Source organism: Rhinolophus hipposideros, assembly GCF_964194185.1.
Source record: "Rhinolophus hipposideros genome assembly, chromosome: 24".
NCBI classification, from domain to species: Eukaryota; Metazoa; Chordata; class Mammalia; order Chiroptera; family Rhinolophidae; genus Rhinolophus; species Rhinolophus hipposideros.
In genome coordinates this window covers 22,457,116-22,481,781 of record NC_138070.1, presented here as the reverse complement: position 1 = coordinate 22,481,781, position 24,666 = coordinate 22,457,116, and the positions used below count along the sequence as shown (strand labels likewise).

The 24,666-nt window shown below is 46.6% G+C and overlaps 2 protein-coding genes across 3 annotated transcripts in view; one reads left to right on the top strand and one right to left on the bottom strand.

Moving 5' to 3' along the window:
- PI4KA (phosphatidylinositol 4-kinase alpha) overlaps positions 1 to 24,666 on the top strand; it is a 115,518-nt gene that overhangs the window by 54,456 nt on the left and 36,396 nt on the right. For both annotated transcript variants that reach the window (XR_013992550.1, XM_081037906.1), the window contains exons 20-23: positions 16,589 to 16,697; positions 17,046 to 17,182; positions 17,362 to 17,495; positions 20,335 to 20,417. Coding sequence is in view for 1 of the 2 variants with exons in the window: in XM_081037906.1 (XP_080894032.1) it covers positions 16,589 to 16,697; positions 17,046 to 17,182; positions 17,362 to 17,495; positions 20,335 to 20,417 (463 nt within the window). In the remaining variant the exon portion in view is untranslated. The remainder of the gene's footprint in view (positions 1 to 16,588; positions 16,698 to 17,045; positions 17,183 to 17,361; positions 17,496 to 20,334; positions 20,418 to 24,666) is intronic.
- SERPIND1 (serpin family D member 1) lies at positions 393 to 11,580 on the bottom strand (the record flags this gene model as incomplete). Its single annotated transcript, XM_081037694.1, is given in 6 exon segments — positions 393 to 1,246; positions 1,955 to 2,099; positions 3,858 to 4,131; positions 7,524 to 8,419; positions 11,530 to 11,549; positions 11,551 to 11,580. Coding segments are annotated over 6 exon segments (1,557 nt in total). The 3' UTR covers positions 393 to 1,054.

The window sequence follows — 24,666 nt, the reverse complement described above, 5'->3', positions numbered from 1 at the left end:
GCCCATCATCCCCGGCACTGCAGAGGTGCCAGCACTCTTGAATTCTTACCCAGATAGTGATGAATCCAGAAATTTATTCCTCACGTCACCTGCTTTATCAAACCAGACAGGAGCACGTCTGAGGGTCTCCATGCGTCCAAGGATAAAAGCCAAAATGTGTACCCCACATAAAGACTGACATTTCAGGAATTCCCCAAGTAGCCCCATCCATACCTGCCTCCCAGACTTAGTAACACTCACCTGAGGATGTGCCCTGAGGTAGCGTATGAGTCACTGTGGAGAATTCAACTTACTTTGTCTCAACCTCTGTCGTTTCTGGGCACATCAGCTCTTTTGAATTTGGCCTTTTATAGTTGTTATTTGAGCTTCAAAAATTAGAATTATAACAGATACACAGTAAAAGTGGTGACATTTATTTATCTCCAGGGTAGAAGGCAAGGCCACATGTACACACTGCCCTCTGGTAGCAGAGGTGACAGCAGGAGTACAAGTAACATTAGCATCAGTTCGGAAGGTTGGGCCTTGCTAGACTTAAGTAAGCCCTAATGCCCAGGGCACCCCTTGAATGTCCCGAGGTGGCCTTTCTCCTAGGCATCGGGAATGGCACCAGCTGGGCACCATCCTCGGGAAATGTGAGAAATTAGTCATGCTGCTCATTTCTGTGTTCTGTGTTTAGATGAGGAGCCTGGTTGAGAAAGGCTTTGAGTAATAGCGCCAGATGTGCAAGGAGGGGGACCATAGGGGAAGGAAGTGCCCAGGGAGGCTCTGAGAAAGCGAGAGGTGAGCCAGTCTGTATGTGGCTGCCAGCCTCTGGGTCACAGCTGACATGCTACAGGTAGGTGAACTTCTGTGAACTGATGGCGTTGTTTGCTTTGCAGAATTGATTGCAGCGAGCTTCTCAGTCGGTAAATTTCTTCTCATATGGGCTTCGATTTCAGAATGGTAGTATACACCACAAAGGTCATGATGCCAGAACATCTCCCTTCTCATGGTTAGAATGGAAACCGAATGACAGAGTGCCTCCAAAACACTTGAGACACCCAGACCGCCACCTTTAAGACTTGGTGGGGTTGGCAACTCTCCCCATGAAGAGCAGGCAGCTGGTGCGGTGCTCATAGATGAGGAACAGGAAGGGGCGGTCTACGGTGAAACGGACTTGTGTGGACAGGGGCATGAACCCCACTGTGGTCACGGCGGCAGCTTGGGTGCCCTCTTCATTCACCGTGATGGTACTTTGGTGCTTGAACTGTTTCAAAATGGAAAGGAAAGTTGTCAGATTCCATCAGTTGGCACACAGAGGGAGAGAAAATATGGTGGAGTCCCATCTCATTCAGAGAACGGGTCGAAAGACCACATACAAGACACGGACCACGGCTTGGGTCAGAAGGACCCTTGAAATGCTCTCTAGTGACCTGTCAGGTACGGTTGTTGTGCTTAGAGGCTGTGTTGTTTAACCAATACTTATCTTTCGACTCCTGTATCATAGTTACTCTTGCTGGTGACCACAGTATGAGCAGCCTGTGAGCCAGGACAGCAGCTGCAGGCCCCAGATCCATCTTACACTCTGGGCTGCACTGCCAGGGAAAGGATGGGTCTGGCTCTGTATGCTATTTGGACTGGCATTCTCTCTTTTTTGTGGAGTGCCTGTCATTGGTGTGTTAAGTTGAACATGCCGGTGGTGCCGTGTCTCTGCGTGTATTTAACAGGTCTTTGATGATTTGGCCGGGAGTACCTATTGCACAAAGGAGCACACGCCTGCTCTCTTTAGTGTCAGCAGGAATGGGGCTCATCCCCAGGCTGCCCCCCTAGACAAACCACCCTGTCCACTTAGCATCTGGCAGGCACAGAGAGAGCAGACCCAGTGCCTGTGACATGTGAAATCAGGTTGGATGGGAGGGAGGCTTTGCCGGGCAGACCCTGGGGACAGATGCAAAGGACAGAGGGGAGAGGTTACCAGGTCGATGGTGATTTTCTGGTCTGAGATTCCCGTCATGTTGCTGTTTTTATCTAACAGCTCCGTGACTCCCATCGCCTTCAGGGCCTCCACCAGGTTGTAGTTCTTCTCCAGCTTGAATTTAGGCAGCAGCACCTCTCGTGTTCTGGTCAGAGAAGAAAAGGGGGCCCAGTTTTATGAACCACAAGTTACAGAAGAATCATGTTTTTCCTTCAGAATTGGCATAGCACGTATTAAAAATCATGTCCCTATCGCTTCTTGGCCTTTTGGCTAAGATCAAGTGTAAAAATCATGTCCCGGTACTATCAGTTGAGGATTTTGGAAAGACCATCCCATTGTAATTCCAGTTACTGAAAACTGAGGCCCGGTTACTGCTGTGTGGTCATTTCTTCGATACTGTGTGGCTCGTGTCCTGTCGTCCGGGTCAGCAGCAGACCTGTTTCCGGTTTATGGCTTGAGAGGGTATCTAAGATAGTTCTCTTATTTGGATCCCTGATTTCAGGCATTCCTTATTTTATTAATTAAGGTGTCGAATATCTATCTGGTCAGTGTGCTTAAAAAAGGCACCCTTCATCTACTAGACAGTGCTAAGCATTCAGTCCTCGCCTCAACTCACTCTGTCCTTAACTGGATGAACAGCAATGCTTTGGGGGCCAAATTCAGTCCTCACAGGGATAAAGAGAAGTTCTATACCGTCCCCATTCTCAAGAGCTTGCTTTCCTTTTGGCAAGCCGAGACTCTCATACATGAAGCAATGAAAACAGATGGTGTGTTACCATCTGACTGACTAGAACAGGTCTGACTCCTGGAGCCACCCAAGAGGGGCTGTGGAGAGGTATTCCTGCGGCCCGGAAGGCTGCCCACTGCTTGAGAGGTGGGGTGGGCTCACTGTGTGAGCAAAGGCCTGGAGAGGCTGGGGTGCAGGAGGGGAGGGGGGCAGGGAGCAGAGCAGGCCAGATGGGCTGTATCCTACAGGGAGTTTGTGAGAAGAACGGGGGTGGAGATGGTCGTGGGAATCCTGCTCTGGTGGCTAGTGCTGGGCTGGACTGAGGAATGGGAACGGGCAGGCTGGTTAGCCCTCCCTAAGCTCAGGGTAGAAGGTCACGGGTGGGGAGGTTAGGAAGGAGGCAAGTACAGGAGGGACATTTTTAAGGAAAACTTGACAGGAATTGATGACTAATGGTCTACCTGGGCCAATACTTTCCTCTAAGAGCCTACTTCTCAGTTGATTGCATTTCTTTGTATTCTTGTCCTGAAAGGAGATCCATACCAGATTAACTTCTTAAGATGGGCCTAGCCAGTATCCGGTAAAACAGAACCGTGACTTCTCCGTTTTCTGCCATGATCCAATAATAATCTTCACAAATATTCAAAACTTGTAGTTTGGATTGTGGAGTAATAAATAATAATAGAGGAAAATCCTGAATGACACGTCCTTAATGAGTGAAGAGGACCTCGGGATTTCTGGGGTAGGGGAAGGATAGAGTTCATCTTTGTTGGACACCTCCCGGGTTCCAGGTGCTGTGATGGATGCTTGACATTGCTTTTCTACTCATTTCCCCCAGCAGCCCTGGGAAGTCACAGGATGATGCCGCTTTTACAGATAGCAAAGCCGGGGCTCAAAGCCACAAAGCAAGTACATGGCAGAGCCAGGATTGCTTCCAAGCTGGCTCTAAGTCACCTGTCCCTAACATCTGAACCTGTCGTTATGGGGCGTAGGTGTGTTTCTCACAGATGCTCTGATTGCCTCTCACCAGCAAGAAATTGGTGCTGAATTAACAGAGTGGGACGCTGTGGCAGGTCTCGGGTATTCTCCCATTTTCTTAAAATAACCCAAATTCCAGTAGTCCTGGGCTCCCCTAGGGTCCTGGAAATCAAAAGAACAAACACTCAACTGAAATACCTGTTTGTCATGCTTTTCTGCCATCTCTCCACCACCTGGGGTGTCAGCTGTGTCTCGAGGGTCTTCATCCCAGACAGCTTGTGTGGGACCACAATTAGCATGCTGATCCCGCCCACGTACTCCAGCTGCAGGACATCGCAGTCCAGCTCCTGGTCATTTGCCGCCAAGAAGTTTCCCTTGGTTTGCATCATAGAAACCTTGACCACCTCTCGCTCATTCAGCCGGAAGTTGTGGTTGTGGGTCATTTCCATTGGGAATTTATTCACCCAGGATCCTGGAAAGTCAACAGAAACAGGGCTTTCGTGAAAATGTTCTTTAAGAGCAGTGGCCCTCCCATGTAAGCATACATCAGAAGCCCCTGGAGGGCTTGTTCGAACTACAGGGCCCACCCCCAGAGTCTCTGATTCTGAAAGTCTGGTTTGGGCCAACCACGTGGATTTCTAATACGTTCCCGGGTGATGCCGGTGCTCCTGGTTTGCAGACCACACTTGGAGAAGCACTGTTTTAGAGGATTCTAGGGTCAGAAAGCTAACATGATTGTAGGAGGCGTGATAATGGCGGAGAGATAAACAGACTGAAGTGGATTCTGGGTTAGATTCTGCCACTAACTAGTTGTTTGACCCTAGCAAGACACCTAACTCGCCTGGGCCTCTACTTGTCCATCTGTAAAATGAGTAGCTTTGAGCTGATGGCCAGTCTGTTTGACGGCGTTTATCCCTCACACGCTACGATTCTGTAGTGACTAGCAAGACACATTGGCAGCAAGACGCTGTCATCAAGATCTTCACTTCATATTTGGGTGCAGCACTGTGTATCCAGGAAGCGGTACGTGACTATTTTAGCTTCAAGATGCTAGTCACTAGTAATGTGGATGCCTGACAGTCGAGAACTGGTGAAGTGTCAGGCATCATTCTAAGCACCTTTCCTGTATTACCTCATTTTCTCCTCCAGCAGCCATATGGAGGTGGGTGCTTTTCATTATTAGCCCCATTTTACAAATGAGGAAACAGAGGCACAAAAAAGCCAAGTAACTTGTTCAGGGTTTCCAGTTGGCGGGTAGACCAGCCGGATGAGATGAGTAGGAGGGGGTTTAAACACCACCCGCCTCCGAGTGTCGTTAGGTTTCCTCCTTCCTGAGCCGGCCTCGACCCAGGGCTTCTCAGCACCACTGACACTTGGGCAGTTCTCTGTGACAGCCGGCTGGCCTATGCATTGTAGGATGTTTAGCAGCAGCCCTGGCCTAACTTCTGAAACTGTTCCCTAGCTGCCAGGAGTGCTTTCCCCTCCCCCCAGGTTGTGACAACCACAGGTGTTGCCTGACATTTGCCCTGGTAGCAGACTTGTCCCCTGTTTGAGAATCACTGCTCTTCTGGTTCTGCTGGAGCTGTCTTGTGTCTCCTGGGATTCTTTCCTTTGGCTTCCTGTGCTGAGGCCCGACTTCTGTTTTTGTGTTTTACGAAATGGGTATAACATTTGAAATGAAAATCAAATTAGTAACAGATTTGGGAGCTAGAGATTAAAATTACTCTTTTAGACTCTACTCTCCTTTAATAAGGATCAATGAAAGACTGGGCATCACTAGCCTTTCATCTCTCTGATTCCCAGGACTAAATTAAGTGACTGTTCCAATATGATGGGAAAAAGAAGGACATGCATTTGCCACTTCCACACTTTGGTGGGGCACTGGTTACTAAGTTCGGGAGATTACAAACCGGCCATCCTAGCTGTTTCTCCGGGGATGGCTTGCTGCTGTGTGTCTCTGCCTGCTCCTGAGTACCTGGACAGCCTAAGGCAAAGGCTCTAAGGGACCAGGGGTGCTCCACGGCGGGTAGGACTGAGAGCTTTGGTGCTGCCCAAATGGCTTCTACTGGCCTCTTCCTAAGTCATTCCTAACAGAATTTAATTGCTTAAAGAAGTAAAATAAAGGTCACTGGCAGTATCATACAGTCTTAATATATAATATTGGAATCTACAGTTTTACTAATCCGAGTTCTTGAAGTCTAGCCACATGCCGCCCACTGGCATCACTGTCTGTTGCAGTGCTGCCCACAGCCCTGTCAGAGTAGGTGTTACCTCCATGATCAAAGTGAGGAAACTGAGTCACAGAGATGACAAATGACTTATACCCGAGGCCACACACATAAGGGGTGGTGAAGCCAAGGCTTAGACTACAATTTGCTCACTTCCAAAACTTGTACTGATAGCTAGTGGTAAAAAGGCTATGTCTCTTTTCATCATATATACAGGTTTCCCCCACTATCTGAAAGTAGAACAGCTGAAATGATGTAGAGTGAAGAATACCTGTTTACCTTAACTGAAAGAAATCCAAAGGATTTTCACTTCTACGAAAAAAGCTGTTACTGTACTAATGTAGGTCTTTTGTAAAAGCGAAGCGGTATAATACAAACTTTCGGAAAACGGGGACACATGTATAGTGTGTGTGTCTGTCTGTCACAAGCCTGTTAGAGCCTCAGCCTTTGATTCCACCCCCCGTGAGGCCAGTGTTGTGCCTCATGTGGAGGTAAGCCCAGGGCTCCATCTCAGCCTCCATACCGCTCCCGTGGTCTTGGCTCCCTCAGCCTTTCTTTGCCCATCTGGCGGAGTGCTTGCCTGGCACAGCTGCTGGAAGGCCTTGGCATAGGCACAGAGAGGTGTATTGGCAGGTTAAGGGGCACTGGCCCCACAGCAGCAGCCAGGAGAGGGCCTCACCTCAGTCCTTTGCCTCTCTGGGCTACTGTAAGCTACACTGGAGCTAATTACCCAGGAAGTGTGACTTCCCAGGCCTTGGGGACTGACCCTAGCTAGTGCCCGCTAATTCTTGGTGACAGAGAGAAGAATGGTTTACATCACAGCAACCAGTTGTAATGCTGACCCTATCCAATGTCTGCCCTCGTAGAGTGAAGTAGAGGTTTCTTCTTGTTCAGGTCCCAGTGAGGGCATTTTAAAAGAGATCTGAATTTTATAAATCTATGCCCATTTGTTTCTAGGACTCCAGGGGGTGTCCTGTGTGTGTATTGTGAGGGGAGGTATCCTTTTTAAAAAGTGCCTTGGTGCGTGGCCCAGAACAGTTGCTCTAGAAATAATAGTTTATTCCTCTCCACACCTGCTCGTTAGAGCAGAATGGTCCCCAAAAGAGTTGTAAGTGTTAATGTCAGTTACTCAAGCTAAACAGTTTTCAGACACCCTTATTTAGCCTTTCGTCCATATTCCTGCTTACTGATAAATGGGCAAGGAAATGAAAAGAACAAACCCAGGCTGGCCAAATGCTAAAAGGTTTTTGCATTTTTTTCCAATTAACACGGCACTAGAGATGGTCTGCCTGGGGCGACCCTGGCTCTGCCCCTTACTTGCTAGCTATGCACTTAGAGGGTCATTTGACTTCTTTGTACCTTGGTGGCTCCATCTGTAAAATGAGCCACCAAATGTAACGGCCTCACAAGGTTGTGGTGAAGGTTCAGTGAGTGTAAAGAATGAAGTTAGGGCTCAGTAATCATCGGCTCCTTCTGTCACCTCATCATGATCTTCCCTGTCCCTGTGAGCTGACCTCGTGTCTTGGTTTCCTGGCTAAATCGGAGCTAGAATACAGTACGTGGCATCCAGTCTACCTGTATGCGTCCTAAGGGGACGTTGCGACTTTGCTTTGAGAGACAGAAAGCTATTTTTTACCTTTAAAGTAGATGCAGTTTAGAATCATCATCTCGGTGGCTGGGTCTATATTCTCCAGAGCGTCCTTGATGAGGCCCTTCGTGAGCTTCAGAATGTGGTTGTTGGTTTTCGATATGAAGACAGGGTCTGAGAAGTCAGCCGCCTGGGCCTCAGCAAAGTAGTATTCTTTTACTTTAGTTTTGAAGTCATCCCGGATTGGAAATTGCTCCTGGACGTAAAGGTCATTGACTGAGCGCAGTGTGTACCCAAAATTCCTCCGGAAAAGGCGATGAGTCAGCTTACGGAAGAGATTATGGATGGTCGTGATCTCATACTTGCTGCTGGCATTGACAAAGTCCTTAAAATGCAAAACCGAGTGCACTTGTTCGTGCGTCTCCCCCTGTAGGCCCAAGGAAATCATAGCCATGGCGGTAGAAATGCCCACGGGGGCTATGAAGATGTTGTCAGAAGCTCTGGCCTCCTCTTTCAGTGCCCGGTAGAGGTTGAAAGCGAACTTGGCGTTGAGGATGTTAAGACGCTGGATCCGGCTCTTGCCGGGAAAGAGCTGGAGGATGTTCCCCGCGCTGGCCTCTGAATCTGTCTGCGGAACCACGTCGATGATGTCAATGTAGTCGTCGTCTTCACTGAACAGCTTCTCCAGATCCAGATAATCCTCGTCCTCTTCGCCCTCTGCGAGCCACTCGTTGGTGACTGTGTTTTCCTTGTGGAAGTCAGCAGGGAGAAGGGGCATGCTCAGGTTTCTGCTGTTGACCGGCTCCCATTGGGGATCCGCAGACTGAGAACCTTCCCCTCCTTTCTCAGGCTGATCCACCAGGCCGCTGTTCCCACACACGGATGTTAGGATGAGAGAAACAATGAGGGGTTGGAATGGGCATGTCATTTTGCTAGAGCTGAAGCTGGGAGGGAAAACACGACACATGAGAGACAGCCTGGCAGACCCCACCCCGCCTCTGCGGTGCCCGGGTGGCAAATCCCTGTGGCTTTGACCCAGAAAGATGCCCTGGGAACTCCAGTCCTTAACCGTTTTAGTCTTACGGACTTTGAGAATGTGGTGAACATAAACAGATACTGACATTGTGTGTGGGCTTCATAAACATGCCTGAGGCATCCCTGGGTCCCTAGATGAGAGTCCTTTTTTCAAAAATTTACAGAACTGTAACCATCTACAATTCTGGGGGCTCGGGGCCCTGGGGGAGTTTTTTTGTTTTTGTTTTTCATTCATTCGCTAAACTTTGTCTCCCATCTCCACACAACGTATTAGGCACTGGAGGCACAAATGGCTCCCCCACCAGGGTCTCGCCAGCCAGGTGGGGGACCCAGCCAGGTGGGGGACCGATGTGCACTAAAGCAGAGGGCTCTCATGAGGACACCACCAAAGCAGGTTGGGGGCAGCACAGAGCCGGGGTGTGGCTCTGCCTCCTGCAGTACGAGACAGTCAGAGAAGCATCAGCAAGTGGTGGAACTTGAGTGGAGATGCTGAAAATATGTATGGGCCAGGCTTTCTGAAGAAAAGTATTCTAAAGCTATTTGAGATTTGTGTAGTCACATGGGGTTAATTTGCGTAAGATTTGGAACTCTTCTGTAATGCAGAGACCCCCTCAGGGCCTAGTGAAGTGCATTTGGAGGCTATGAGGCTTGCTGCGGGTGTCCTTTTTCCTCCTTTGTGTGTTGGATGGCTCTCACTGTTGTCAGGAGGAATTCAACTGCTTCTAGCTTGGAGTTAGAAATAAGCTCAGCAGGCATGTGCAATCTGTGTGCGGGTGATGTCAGAAAGCTCCGTCTAAAGGCCCAAGGGGCACTCCCTTTATTTAAGTAAACAAGATAAGTTTTTAATATATAACCCGTGGTAAGTGTGTTCTTATCTACTCATCTTCTGCCTGTTCCAAGGAAGGGTTTGACTTGGCTTGTCAAATCAGTTCTGGTGCCAAATGCTGTGTCTTTCCCTTGCTTATTTCCTGGGTATTCATTGCATGCTGGGTAGATGAGCTATTCTTGAATGCTTCTGTGTTTTGCCAGGACAGTGACAGCAGGTGATTGTAAGGCTGTACATCATCCCAGCATCACTTCTGATCACCCCAGAAAGAGGAGTTGTGACTTAGTAAGCTTGTGGTGTGTGTCGCCATGTTCTGTTAGATATCTGAGGACCAGAATATCTGCTTCCAGTCAAGGCCGGTAAGATTTACTACTCCTGTTAAGTCACAATAGGCCTGAAGAGGGGGCCGACTGTACGGACACCCCACTTTGACATGCTCTTAGTTTGTTGATGTTGACCATAGCAGTGACTCTTGGCGGAGCGTCTGCTAGATGCCAGGCGCTGTGCGAGGAACTTTGTCCATGTAACTTAACTTTGTCCTCGCAGCGTTTTCCATACCAAGACACTGAGCCTTAATCACTGTAAGGGCGCTGGCTAGATTGGAACCAAGTTGACTGAATCCCCCACCTCCCACCTGGAGTGCTCTGCCTGTGGGCCCTGGAGCACCAGGACTGATTCCCTCCCCTTAGTCTCCCTGGAGTCTTCTCCTACAGTAATGTGTCTAATGTGTTAAACTAATCAGCTCAACTGACGTTCTACTCACAACTGATAGGCTTTCGAATTGCATGTTTTAGAGAGGGAATGTCTGTATAGTTTCTGGCTTTGAAAATGTCTGTTGTCTTCTCCTCCCCCCCCCCCCCCCCCCGCCTAGCACCTAGCTGACGCTGCGGTGCCTCACACGTAACCTGCACGTGAAACAATTTCTAATGTGTGTGCATGGCTGCAGGTAGAACGGGGCCCAGTTTCCAGATAGAATTGGGCATGGGTGTCGAGGGTAAATACACTTTCAAAAGTTAGAAAAGAAGAAAGTCAGCAACTTGGTGGAAGTGTCCTTGCTAGGCTGCACTGAAAAGTATCCTCAGATAAAAACAAGGTTAAAAAAAATTAACCCAACTTGAATAAAGAAGAGTTCAGGAAAAGGAATGTGAGACCCGATAGGGAGGCCGAGGTGAGGACATTCATGTTTTATCCTGTACTCAGTGTATTTGGGAGCTTCTTACACCCTGTTCCTGCATTAGATGATAAAAAGCCAAAAATACTTTTCATTATTCCCTCATCAGAGAAAGGCGAAAATATCTCTGATATTCGTACGGATTGAAACTAAGGATCTAAAAGGTAAATCTTCCTGATGTTCTGATATTTCGTGTAACAAGAATTATAAGCCACTTTAAAACTATCAGTAGGTTGTGTTTAAACCCAGATTGCTATCTTTGAAGAGAAGCATTATTTCTTAAAGCACTATTTTTTAAATCATTCAAAAGTATGTTTTTCTGGGAATTCCAAAAGGTGCTTTCTCATGCTGATTGCATGGAGCGGAGTTGGACTTTTTGGTCACACATCAGAGCACGACACCGGGACACTCTTGTCCCTCCTGGCCATTATCTCCAGGCCCAAACAGGGCCGATGAATGGGAGAGAAGTAACTGCCTGAAGTTTTAAAACCTTTTATGTTGAAATAACTTCAAACTTACAGAAAAGTTGAAAGTATGGGATAGAGAACAACCCCTGTGTACCATTTTCCCAGATTCACCAGGTTTTGTATTTTAGGACAGTAGCTTTATCATTCTCTAGCTCTCTCTCCATACGTACGTGTGTGTGTACACACACAGCTACACAGATACACCTTTTTCTGAACCAGAGAGTAGGTCGCTTATATTGTGTCCCTCTAACTTTTAATTCTAATATTTCATGGGAAAATGCCTAAGAACAAGTATATTCTTATCATCACAGTACACTTATCCAGTTCAAATAATTTAATATAGGTACAGTGCTCTCCCAGTCCAATTCCTATTCTCAGTCCAACTACAATGGTCCCAATATTGTAACTGACAGAATTTTGTAATAGGCAGGTTAAAAAATAAAAACATTTTTCTAGCTTTCGAATGCGTAGTTTGATAGAGAAATGCACCCGTTACCCATCTCTAACTACAAATAAGAATTTATAATTGGCAGAAATGTTAGAAACCAAACTCACCTCTGTGCTTCTGAGAAGTGGCGTTGCAGAGATGAAATCAGCCAAGGTCATCAGCAGGGTTTCAATGTGAACTTTGGTGCTGGGCTGTTGTTGCGTATCTTCCAAAGTAAATATGTCCCAAATCAAACACCACTCAACTAGCTTTGTCAGCACAAAACCCTCCACTGTGTCTTTGATCACTGCTGAGTGACTTGTGATTCCTCGGCTCCAGTTCCGGTACAGCTGATGTTTTGAATGCGTGACTGTCACTGTGTTTTGACATGAGTACGGAAGCAGTCCTCGCTGAAGCCACCATGTTATGGAGATGCTTTTCAGAGCTTGGGGGCTGGATTACTTCAGGGGTTGTTGCTGTGATGCTCCCCTGAAAGTAGACGCCACTCATCTGCCCTCCAAGTATAAATTCTCCCTGTAGGATGATTGCAGCATCTGACCTCACCCTGGTCTCCAGGGCTGACATGGCTGCTAGGCAGGTGTCCCCATCCTTCTGTAAGCTTCTTCCTCGGTGGAAAGTGAAGGGGGAGAATGAGATTCATGACTTACGGCGTAGGGAGACCTTGCGTAGGGAGACCTTGGCGTAGGCCTCTCTTCAGTCAGAGATCAGTATTTCTCTGCCAGAATTAGCAGCCCAGCTCTCCCGTCCATTGTATGACATGCAGAGTATTACTGAGCTGTGCTCCCAAACTCACATCCACCTAGGCATTCACAGGAATCTGTGGGGCTGTGACCTTGTTTTTAATTTTGTAATCTAAAACATTATTATAAGAATATTCTGGATTGTATGGAAGGCTGACTTATCAGAGAGCACTGTTCCCTGATTTCAGTACCCTTGAGTGTGTGTGGTAGTGTTGTCACCCAGACCTTGTAAAGTGAGTGAGATTTTCAGGGGAATCTGCAGGTGTGCGAGGGGCCTGCAGGGGGCATCTGTGTGCTGCTTATTTTGAGAAGTTGTAGCATGTAAAGGGCTGTCCATTGTGTTCAGGACCCGGAAAGTGTGGTTGGATTTGGGTCTAGTCTGGCACTCAGGATCTTCGGTCAGATGTTTCCTCAGAGCCATCATCATTCCTACTCGGTACTAACTCTTCAGCATGGGGTCTCTCATGCTGGCTTGGAAAGTCCGTTACTTCTGTTAGACTCCTCAGCAGGGCCTGCTAAGCCCCGCACGGTCTGCTCCTGGCCAGCTCCCTCATCTCCGAATTGTTTTCTCATGCGATAAGCTCCACCCCTGGCACTTGCTGTTCTTTCGGCGTGGACCACCTTCCCTCCAGACTGTCATGTGGCTACTGCTCTCTCTCATTGTTCACTCTCAGCTTCACCAAAGCCACACTGACTGCCCTTCTAGAAACTGCCCCCTCCCGATCACTGTGTTCTTCACTGTAAATGAGTTCAAATGGCAGTATTTCATCTTTTGGATGGCTAAATAGTATTCCATTGTGTATATGTATCCAGTCATTTGTCAAAGGACACTTAGGTTGTTTCCATGTCTGGGCTATTATAAGTAATGCTACAATGAACATAGGGGTACATATATCTTTACAAATAAGTGTTTTCAAAAATTTCAGGTGGAAACCCAGAAGAGGGATGGCTGGGTCATATGATAGCTCTGTTAATTTTCTGAGGAAGCTCCATGCTGTTCTCAACAACAGGGATGGATTTTTGAAAGTATTATGCTAAGTGAAGTTAGTTGACGAAAAAGGGCAAGAACTGTGTGATTTCACCCATATATAGGACTTAAAACAAAAAGCTACAAACAACAAAAACCAGACTCATAGATACAGGCAATAAAATGGTCGTTACCAGAGGGGAAGGACGAAAAGGGTAAAGGGGATCAAGAGAGTCAAGTTGTATGCCTGAAATTTATATAATGTTAGTAACCAATCTTATCCAAATAAATTCCATTTTAAAAATTAAAAAATAAAATAAATAAAAAATAAAATTAGGGCAATAGTTGCAAGTGCTACATAAGGTTGTGGTGAAAATTAAATGAGATAATGAATGTGAGGAAAGCACAGTGGCGCGTGGAACACAGTAAATGCTCAGAAAACATTGGTTTTCATCACTTTCATGGAACATAGTTTATTCGCAGAAAAGATCTAGAAAGAGACACAGCCAACTTCTAACATTGAAAATAGGAGGCAGGTGGAAAGCTTTCGTTTTTTTACTCTATATACTTCTTGGTTGGAATTTATTTTCCATGAATATTTATTCTCTTTGCTATTTTTAAACCAGTGTGCAGTGTTCCCTGCGTATGTGTATTTCTGATCGTGTAACCCACTGTTGGAAAAAATGGATTTCAACCCTTAATGACACTTTTGACATTTTTGGATTTGTTCCCCATTAGAGGTGTGTGGTTTGCCCCCACCCCTCGCCACTGTAAAGCAATATCTTCTGTCACACATACTTTTTTTTCCGAGTTCTAAGGCTTGCCTCATAGAAATGTTTTCTTTTTGTTATGAAATTTAAAAATACACAGAGCAGTTGAAAGAATTGAATAATGGACATGTATATATCAACCACTAGATCAATTACAATTTTGCATATCTGATTAGTTGCGTGTGTGTTGGGGTATGTCCTCAGGTATCCAAAGGTGAGGTGCAGAGGATGTTTGTTGTAACATCCAGTTCACCCTGGGCCCTGAATGGGAAGGTCTCTGCCCTGTTCTGTGCCGCTGTTACACTTGAGAAAATGACCGTCATTCCCTCACAGACCAGCTGTCTAGGCCAAGTCAGATTCCTCCATGACTTCTTCGATAGTTTTTCTGAAAACATCCTGGATCCAGTCAGGCTTCATGCGTTGCATTTGGTGGTTATGTCTCTTTAGACTTTTACCTCTTTGAGTCTTCTTTCCCTGTCCTTGATCTTGTTCGGAAAGAGCAGGTCAGTTACCTTTCATCTAGGCTTTGCCTTTCCTGTCTGGGGGCTAGACAAGACATCATCTTATCATCTTACCGCCCTTCTCTAGAATCTCCCAGCTTCTTTCTGTATTTCCCAAAGCATAGGGCTTTTTCCCTGCACAGGGTCCTAACCACTTGTGGCTGTCCCGTGGTTTTAACTCAGGATGCTTCATAGCACAGAGCACTTCTGGGGCCTTTTCTGATTCCACTATAGTCTTTCCTTTCTGGGGGCCAGCGCCGCCTCAGCTGGCATGATGGTCAGTGGGCCAGAAGTCCTCAGTGCAGGGAGAACCCACAGGGCACTTCCAAGCCCAAGTCCTTAGGAGGAAGCCAGGATGTTTACAGGGTGAGGAGTAGGATCCCAAATCAAAGATGGATTTGTGGGAGTCACTTTCCCTCACCTGTGCCAAAACTGCTTTGGACTTCCCAATCACTTGGAGCCTCTGACCCCAATGGGAGTGAAGCATTCTGGAAGCCTGATCTTTTCCATAACCAAGTTCCCTTTACAAGACACCAGAGCCTCCTAGCCATATAGACCTTGAACACCGAGACTTGGGACCTCTTCCCTAGCAGGCCAGTCACCTTAAAGACAGTCAGTCCCACAGCTTCTTATTCTTATACCTGCTATCCTTGCCCACTGGCAAGCTGAAAACGCCTCATTACCTGGGCTTTCATGGCAGTTAGGCAGCTCCAGGTGCCCTGAGATGCTTCCATTCGTGGCTGCCCTCCCATGCTTCTCCACCTCCTCAGCACCTTCCCAGAGCTTCCACCCTGTACCCTCAGGTCTCGACTGACTCCCCGAGGACACAGCATGCTAGTGGCTTTCAAAGCGAAGCTGCTCCTTCCCCCACACAGCATGTGGCCAAGCCCTGGGCCACCTCCTGTGCCCGCCTGTGATCCTGGAAAAAACAAGTCTATGGCAGAACTCTAAGAAGTACAGACAACTTTAAGGCAGAGCACTGCAACTCCTGCCAACCCAGCCCCCCAGAAATAATCATTAATATGCAGTTGGGGCTTTCCCCTTCTCTTTCTACGTATATATATTTGTATACATATATTTTAAATCTGTCATATTTATACATTTTGTATTTTTTCGCTTGAAATATTGTGAGTTCTTTGTCACCAAATATTCTTCAAAAATATGATTTTTAATATACTGTAACTTATTTAAATGCCCCTTTCAGGTGGACATTTAGTATTTTTCTGTTATAACAAATATTACAGCATTTTTGTGCCTAAATCAGATTTTTTAAAATTTATTGGGGTGACAATTGTTAGTGAAATTACATAGATTTCAGGTGTACAATTCTGTATTACATCATCTATAAATCCCATTGTGTGTTCACCACCCAGAGTCAGTTCTCCTTCCATCACCATATATTTGATCCCCCTTACCCTCATCTCCCACCCCCCACCCCCCTTACCCTCTGGTAACCACTAAACTATCGTCTGTGTCTATGAGTTTTTGTTTCTCATTTGTTTGTCTTGTTCTTTTGTTGTTTTTGGTTCATATACCACATATCAGTGAAATCATACGGTTCTCTGCTTTTTCTGTCTTATTTCACTTAGCATTATAATCTCAAGATCCATCCATGTTGTCACAGATGGTCCTATTTCATCTTTTCTTACCGCCGAATAGTATTCCCTGCTGGAAAAGATTTAAAGGCTGTTTTTCGACCCACAAATTTCTCATGCTGTCAGTCTCTCCATCCATGCCTGTATCTGAACCCCAACCCCAGTTCATGGTAGCCTTCCCCTGAGCACTCCATACCCGCCACCGTCCCAGGCTTTGGGCCTGATGCTGGACAGGCTGCTAGGGTTTACTCGCAGGCCACCTTCTCTGGGCACTCCTCCATACTGTGATGGCTTACCTGCCTCCAGACTAGGCAGAGGGTCTTGTAGTGTATGAACAGGGCTTTGCACAACTCCCAGGTGCGGTGCCTGGGGCACATTAGTCACTCAATAAATGTTTGCCGAATTAATGCACATTTACTGGGGAACTTACCAAGAAGTGTCGATCACTGCTCAGTGTGCCGTTTCTTACCCGATCTGACTGATTCCCCGGAGGGTGCTCTTAGACAATGGATATGTGGTTGATTTCACATCTGTAGGTTTTAGGGTTTCGTGGCCAAGTAACCTCCTTTCCTCCCTCTCCCCTTGGCACATCAGCTGACCCGCCGGTTGCCGCCCATCAAGGAAGCTAAGCCACGGTTGCAGAAGCTCTTCCGGGACTTCTGGCTCTATTCCGTACTAATGGGATTCGCCGAGGAGGGGTCAGGTAGGGGCGCATCCGCTCTCCTGGGGAAGACAGTGCAGAGTGAAAACAAAGGGGAGGTAGGACATGACCCTAAGTATGAATGTGCTCATTTGAAATTAGTCCAAATGCAGCTGCTGCTTCCTACAAGTGTTTGCAAATGTTACTTCCCAGATGTGGTGTGGGGTTCTGAGAATACCACATACCTTAGGGAAAACATGCCCAATGTAGGAAACAGGCTTGTTTCTGTGCCCCACTTTTGGGAATAATTGGCTCCAACAAAGGACCCACGATTCTATAAATTGTCAACATTGACCCCACTGCAGTGCTTCCCAGCTAGGGCGGTCATCTCACTCGTGCACTCTCTTTCAGGACTCTGGCCAGAAGAATGGTACGAGGGGGTCTGTGAAATAGCCACCAAGTCCCCCCTGCTCACTTTTCCCAGCAAAGAGCCGCTGCGGTCTGTCCTCCAGTACAACTCAGCCATGAAAAATGACACGGTCACTCCCGTAAGGATTCTCGCCCTCCCAAGGACAGATGATGCAGCGCAGGGGTTCTGAGCTTTCTTGAACATGAGAGCAGATCCTTTCATTGTCCTTGTTAGCCACTGGGGTCCGTGTGTCCTGGGGGAGGGCCGTCTGCCCCTCTGGGTACCCAAGGGAGGTCTCAAGTATTCGTTTTCCTCGAGGCCGAGTTGAGTGAGCTGCGCAGCACCATCATCAACCTGCTGGACCCTGCCCCCGAAGTGTCTGCCCTCATCAACAAGCTGGACTTCGCCATGTCCACCTATCTCTTGTCTGTGTACCGGCTGGAGTATATGAGGTATACGAGTCTTCACCTCCCCGCACAGCCATCTGAGCTGATTGACGGTTTTGTGCATGGGACGTCTTTCAGTTCCTCCCAAGACATGCAAGCTTTCTTAAAAACAAACAGAAAACACCCTCTGCTTTTCTTGTGTGCTCCTCCTTCCTGAACACCAAACACCATTTCTAATAACACATTAAACTCTGTTGTCATCTTTGCTTCATAGGGAATAGGCTTCTGAGCCATCACAATGAATGTTGCAAAACTCAGTCCACTGACTGGACAAGAGCCCGTTTAGGAACCAGCCCTCACTGAGAATGTTCTAAGGCCCTGAGAATGTTGTAAGGCTGGCTTCCAGGACCACAGTAGAATGCAAACAGGAAGTAGGAAGTGGCCAAAAGAATCCCACAGGTGGCCCAACACACAGAATACATCTATAACCACAGCAGACCTAACAGCTATAATAATTGTCATAATCTATAATGGTCATCATGACAATACCAGTATTAACCTGGACTGAGAGCTTATATCAGGCCAGGCACTGCCCTAGGCTACACATATTGACATGCTCTCCAACAACCCTGTGAGGTAGGCACTCTCACATATTCATTTTACAGATGAGGAGACTGAGACTGAGTAGTTAAGTAAGTTGCCCAACATAATCCCTGATTTAGATTGAAACGCAAATAGTCTTTTAGGCACTGTGCCATGCTGCCTCTCCCAAAAATAATCTGGAAGAAGCAGCTAGGACAATCAGAGTCCTGCCTGTGGCTGCCAGTGTGAATGCTACAGACCTACCATACTAAGGCCTGAGGCACTCTGGGCTGCAGCCAAATACATAAGCTAAAAAGTGATGTGTTCCTGTCACCAAAAAAGGTCATTTTACACTTAGCCTGTTTGTTTGAGTTACAGGATGGGTGCTGTTAGTTGTAGAATAATATTTTTCTCAAATGGTTTGAAAAAGTATTCTTAAAATGAGTGATATTTGGAGAACACCACTATTTTAACCTTTTCTGGTGTCACAAAACCCTCTTTGTAAAAGAAATCTTACTTGGAAGCTCAACATGTAAAATAGATTAAGGCTGTTTGGGGTGGATGTGAACCCCCACCCTCCCTCTCAGTCCCCTTCTCCTTGCTTCTTGCAGCCCCAGGACTCCAAAACAGAGCAGAGTTTGAAAGCTAGTGACCCATTCTCCCCAGAGTCCCACAGAGCTAAGGGAGTTTTGACTTTCTTTTCATTTTTTCATTATAATTTTTTTTCAGTTATAAAAATTTGAGAACATTACACAAAAACTTGGAAATAAGTAGGGGGGAAAAACACTGATCTTTCTAGTTCTTTCTAGTCTTTTATATATATACATATATATATATAATACATTTTCAAAGAAAAACAAAACAAGACAGATCAAAATAGAGCAAAAACCTGGTTTTAATCCTGTCGTGTAGCTATAAGAGCCCCCTCTCAGCCTCATGTGCTTGCCTACAGGGCTGTCTCCCGCTTCACCACAAGTGTAGCTGCGAATGTTTTGTTTGTTTGTTTGTTTGCTTGTTTTTATTGGGGAATAGTGTGTTTTTCCAGGACCCATCAGCTCCAGGTCAAGTCATTGTTTTCAATCTAGTTGTGGAGGGCGCAGCTCACTGGTCCATGTGGGAATTGAACCAGCGACCTTGGTGTCATGAGCACTACACTCTAACCATCTGAGCCAACCAGCCGCCCCATGCCTGTGAATGTTGATCTCAGACTCTCAGGACAGGCCGTTGAGTTGGCTGGTAAATGAAGACTTGTAAGGGGTCAGCTTGCAGCAGCTCCCATAGACCCAGTTCCCACCCTGGGCTGCCTGCCAGTCCCCAAGAGCAGTCTGTTAGCTTGAAGAAGCCACCCTGAAGCCTTTCTTGAAGAACCTGGCTTGCATTCCCAGCCCCTGGTTATCGGGAGAACTTTAAAACAACAAAGTGAAAAATGTGAGAAGTTACGTTAAAGCTGTTTGCGCATGAGTACTCAAGACCGCATGTGCTCAAAGCCACTGAGCCTGCCCCCCTGAAGCTTAACTCTCAAAAAGTGGGTGCGGGAGCCCATGGACACACTGAGGAGTGCTAGCCTAAGTGCGTGTCTGCATTGTCCCTATGGAGCCCTCCACAGGGACCGTGGTTCAAGCTCATGCCTTTCTTTTCCTTTCTCTTCCTTTCCCCCCAAGGTTAAAGATGTTTTTTGCTCTAAAAGTAAAAATGTTCACAGTGCATAACATAGAAAAGAGAAGAAAAACATTGGGATGATACAGAAGACGCTAAAGATGAAAATATACAAGCCTCACTTTCCTAGCCCTGAATCCAGAGATGCCCACTGTTAATAGTCTCTTACTTTCCCTTCTAGAAGTCTTCTGTGCATATGCAAGCATGTGTGTACCCCAGGTACACAAGGCACATGGAGTCCTTTGGGAAACCTGTTTCCCCCTGCACTTTGCTCTTTTCACCTAACAGTTCATCTTGGATGCTTTTCTGTAGCAGCCCATACAGAGTTACCTCTCATTTTGGTGGATGCATAAGGTGCCATCGGATGGATGTACTGTGGTTTATCTGACCAGTCTTCTACTAATGGACATTCAGTCAGTGCTATTAGGAGACTCCTTGTGTGGATAACCCTTAAGATACATCGCTAGTGGTGGGTGGCTGGGTGGAAGTTGTGCATATGTCATGTTCGGTGGGTAGGCATTACCCCCCAGAAAGTCCATGTCAGTGTATGCCCCTCTGAATGGCATAGGGCATCTGTTCCTGAGAGCCTATTTCTGGGCAGTATCAAGGCTATGATGGGGAGTGCCTAGAGTTTTCACAATTTATTCAAAACTGTTCTCCTTATTAGGGTTCTGCGCTCAACAGGTCCTGACCGCTTCCAAGTCATGTTCTGCTACTTTGAAGATAAAGCTATTCAGAAAGACAAGTCTGGTAAGTTTATGATTGTAGTATTCTCATGATGAATTGAGCTTTGATAGTATAAAAATGAATGCTACTCTTTATTTCCTGACTGTGAAGAAAATAGTGTTATGAAGCTGCATGCTACATTGGAAAAGATCAGTATAAAACATATCACCTTAGAAAAACTGACGTATCTTTCTGGCTCTGCCACTGCTGCAAGAAGCCTGAGAGCTGAAGGAGTGTCACTTTTGCCACCATCAGTGCTCAAGTGTGTCCCAGCCCCCACATTTCGGTCCCTAATACTGTCCTCTGCTAAAAGAATCCTGGCCCCCTCGGCTGGTTGTTGATGGACCTGGAGCATCTTGTTGCCGGGGAGCAGTCATGCCTTTTAATGTCTGGAGCAGACTTTAAAGAACCAATTTACGGGGACTCCCAGTGGACAAATTACCTCAATTTGAACATGCATACAATATTTTATTGTGCTTAAAAGGGGCAAATAATACTAGGATATGTATGTGTATTTCTTCCATTAAGTATTTGTGAAGTAGAGACATGTTATTTCTTTGGGAGTCAGGAAAGAGTCACACAGTCCATGGAAGAGGTTGGTACCTGGTCTCAGAGAGTGACCAGGTAGAAAGAGCACTCAGCAGGTAATGGGCAGAGACATCCTGCCAAGTAATCAGTTAAAGATGCTCCATTAGCTGAGGGCTCCAGAGAGAGTTGGTGTGGGCACAGTCCCCATTCCTCAGCATGAGGGGCTCCTCGGTAGTCCTGCTAGTTATGAGAAGACCCCATTCAGGATGGCAGATGTGTCCAGTGATGCCATCAGGCCAGGCCAGAATGTCAGTGCAGCAGGTCAGGACCTGTGGGCCATATCTGCTTTAAGGGCTGCATTATTCCTGGAAAAGTTTCCAAATAATGAAAATTTAGATGAAACACAAAGATTCACAAACTCCCGTGATGCACATGTCCTCAGACCCTGTGTGCACAGAGGGTCTCAGGTAGCCCAATCCCAACTAAGAGGACCAGACTCCTAGGAAGACAGAAACATAATTGAATCCCTTAGATGGTATAAAAATATCACAATTACCGAAACCCTAGTGAGGCAAACCTAAGAATAGGAATAAAAATAAGAAGAGAGGGCTGGCCCTGGGGCTCAGGTGGCGGTGCTCCTAAGGCGAGGTCACCGGTGCGATTCCTACATGGGCCAGTGAGCTGCGCCCTCTACAGCTAAGATTGCGAACAACTTCAACTGGCTCTCCCTGGAGCTGGGCTGCCGTGGGCTACGGTGTGCTGCCATGAGTGGCCAGTGGCCAGCGTGAGTGGCTGGCAGCCAGCGAGAGCTGCCCTGAGCTACTGGGACCGGCGACCAACGGCCTCAGCAGGGGAGGGGGGGAGCGCAAGTCTCATAACACCAGCATGGGTCAGGGAGCTGTGTCCTACACAACTAGACTGAGAAACAACGGCTTGAACCGGAGGCAGAAGAAGGGGGAAAAAGGAAAAATAAAATAAGATTAAAATAAAGGCAGCAAAGGAAAAGAATGCATAGTATAGGCACTGTTTGGCCAATTTTAGTATAAGGGCACTAATAAGTTTTAGCATTGTATTGGTCTGTGTGCTGATTTATAAGGTGTTTAAAAATTTTAGAGACTGAAATATTAGACCTATGTTTTAAATGCTTAGAAGAAGATGATTAATTCTGTAATTGTGTTGAAATACTTAGAAATTTGTAGGCTAGATCCACATATTTGTATTGATTAATTGTGTGGGTAAATATTTCGAGGAATGCTGATTGATAATTCTTTTTTTTTTTTTTTGACTTTGGCACACCGATGAATCTATTAACTTGTTCTTGCCAATGGAGAACTAATCCCCAGATACTTCTGGTACCGTAGTTTCCTTTTGTTGAAAAGTCGGTCCTTGAAGAAATCGTTTTTAAAAAACCATCTCAGGAACTCTGAGATGCTTCTTCATGTAAGACTTCCAGTAAGTCCTTTGCAGAGTACTTCACATACCTGCACAACAGTCAGAAAATTAGGTGCATGAATTGATTTTTGCAGTTGGGAGCCCTGGTTGGCAAAGAAAGAGGGTGTGAGCGTTCTGGAAGCTCCCTCTACTGGCAGTGAGGGGAAAGATTGGAGTAAGGAGGAGCCCATTGGAGACCAGGGCAGAAGGTACAGACATTTTCTATGGAAGGAAACCTCTCCCACTAGAGGTGCAGGGTGTGGGAGAGGGGAGCCCCACACTCAGAGGGTCTCACACACGTGCCAGGACCACTTGGGGTGTAGTAGAGATGCCGTTAACCACCAGCTGAGCTGCTCATTGATTCGCTCCCCTTGCCCATCCACCCAGCGTTGGGTTATTTAGCAGCTACTTTGTACTAAGTTTTGTTCTGGACAGTTGGGTCACCCTAAGAATCTTTGGTTCTACGAGGGAGATAAAGCAAGAAAAAAGACTGCCAACCCCTAGGGGCCTAAGAACTTACCACATTTCGCCAGCCTCTTAATGAGAGTATCTACAGAATGAATCAGATACATTTCTAAAGCTAGATGGCTCCCCTTTCATTCTTGCCTGAGCTGATTTTCTGTTGCTGTGTTACAAGAGGAAATTCAGTTGCACTGGAGATCGATTTGCTCTTCACAGACACTTTTAATTTTCACAATACACTGTACTCTTCCACATGATTTCAAGTGGATTATTGTTTTTGTGGGGTTTTTTTTAAGATTTTTTTATTGGGGAAGGGGAACAGGACTTTATTGGGGAACAGTGTGTACTTCCAGGACTTTTTTCCAAGTCAAGTTGTTGTCCTTTCACTCTTAGTTCTGGAGGGCACAGCACAGCTCCAGGTCCAGTTGCCGTTACTAGTTGCAGAGGGCGGAGCCCACCATCCCTTGCAGGAGTTGAGGAATTGACAACCTTGTGGTGGAGAGCCCACTGGCCCATGTGGGAATTGAACTGGCAGCCTTCGGAGTTAGGAGCACGGAGCTCTAACCACCTGAGCCACCGGGCGGGCCCCGGATTATTGTTTTTGTTCTGAGTATGGTACTTAGGTTAAGCAAATAAACGTGCACCGTTGAGTTTACTTCCCCCTTGCTTTTCCCTCCTAAAACATGAGAGGTAGGAAGGAAGTGACGTGTTATTCATGAATTTTCAGAACCAACTATGTGTTATTCATGAATTTTCAGAGAGAGTTTATATGAACCATCTACCAGCCCTCAAAGGGGAGTGCCGGCGCCCCCTCTGGGCAGGTGTAAGCCAAGCCTCGGTGTGTTCCTACAGTGCGGGAAGGTGAGAGCAGGAGTCTGCTGCTTGCCTGCCAGCTGCCCAGTGATTCAGTACAGGCAGACCTCGGAGAGATTGTGAGTTCGGTTCCAGACCACTGCAATAAAGCGAGGCTTGCAGTGAAGCAAGTCATCATCGTTTTTGCTGGTGGGGGGCCTTGCCTTCAATTTATAAAACATACAACATCTGAAATGCAATAAAGCAAAGTGCAGTAAAACAAGGTCTGCCTGTACACTGGTAATGCAGAGCTAACCTGCAGTTCCAAAGGAGAATGGCTTTTCTAAAGCAAATCTCTTCTTAGATGCTACTACATGATAATGATTGGCGTCTGACCTCTACCTGATTGTTATTTATCTTAGAAATAACAGCCTTAGAAAGCAGCCTCTCTCTAGGGTTAGGCATCTGCCCAGGTCGCACTAATCACATTTCACATTTCTGAGAGCGGTTGGGGCCTGTTTATCATCATAACAAACCCATATGAGATGCCTCTTTATGTTTCAGGCTCCGTGCTGGGCATGGGTGCAGAGGTGCAGCGCCTGCCTACTCTCTGTCCTGCGGGCCTTGCAGCCCTGTCCTTTAGCCATCCTAGTTAAAGACCCTGGAGAAATGGGACAGCATTGTGCAGGACAAGTGGGCATTTTAATCGTTTTTCCTCAGTGATTCTCATAGTGTGCTGTTGCTTTTTAAAAATCTGCTTTGTACCCTAGTAGCAATGAGCACACCCAGTGCCCGGACCTTGGTTTCCAAATACCATTCTTCAGTAAAAGGAACCAGGGCTCCGTGAAGAAATGGTTGATTCCAGGGAGGCCTGAGGAGGGGAAATACAAGATGAGCCTGGAGCACCTTGTAGTGCTAGAAGGCAAAGTCATATTTTTTTAAAAAAGAAAGAAGAAGAAGAACAAGAGGAAGAGAAAGAGAAGAAAGAGGAAGAAGGAAGGAAGGAGGGAGGGAGAGAGAAGAGAAGAAAGAAAGGAGACAGAGAAGGTTATAAGGACAC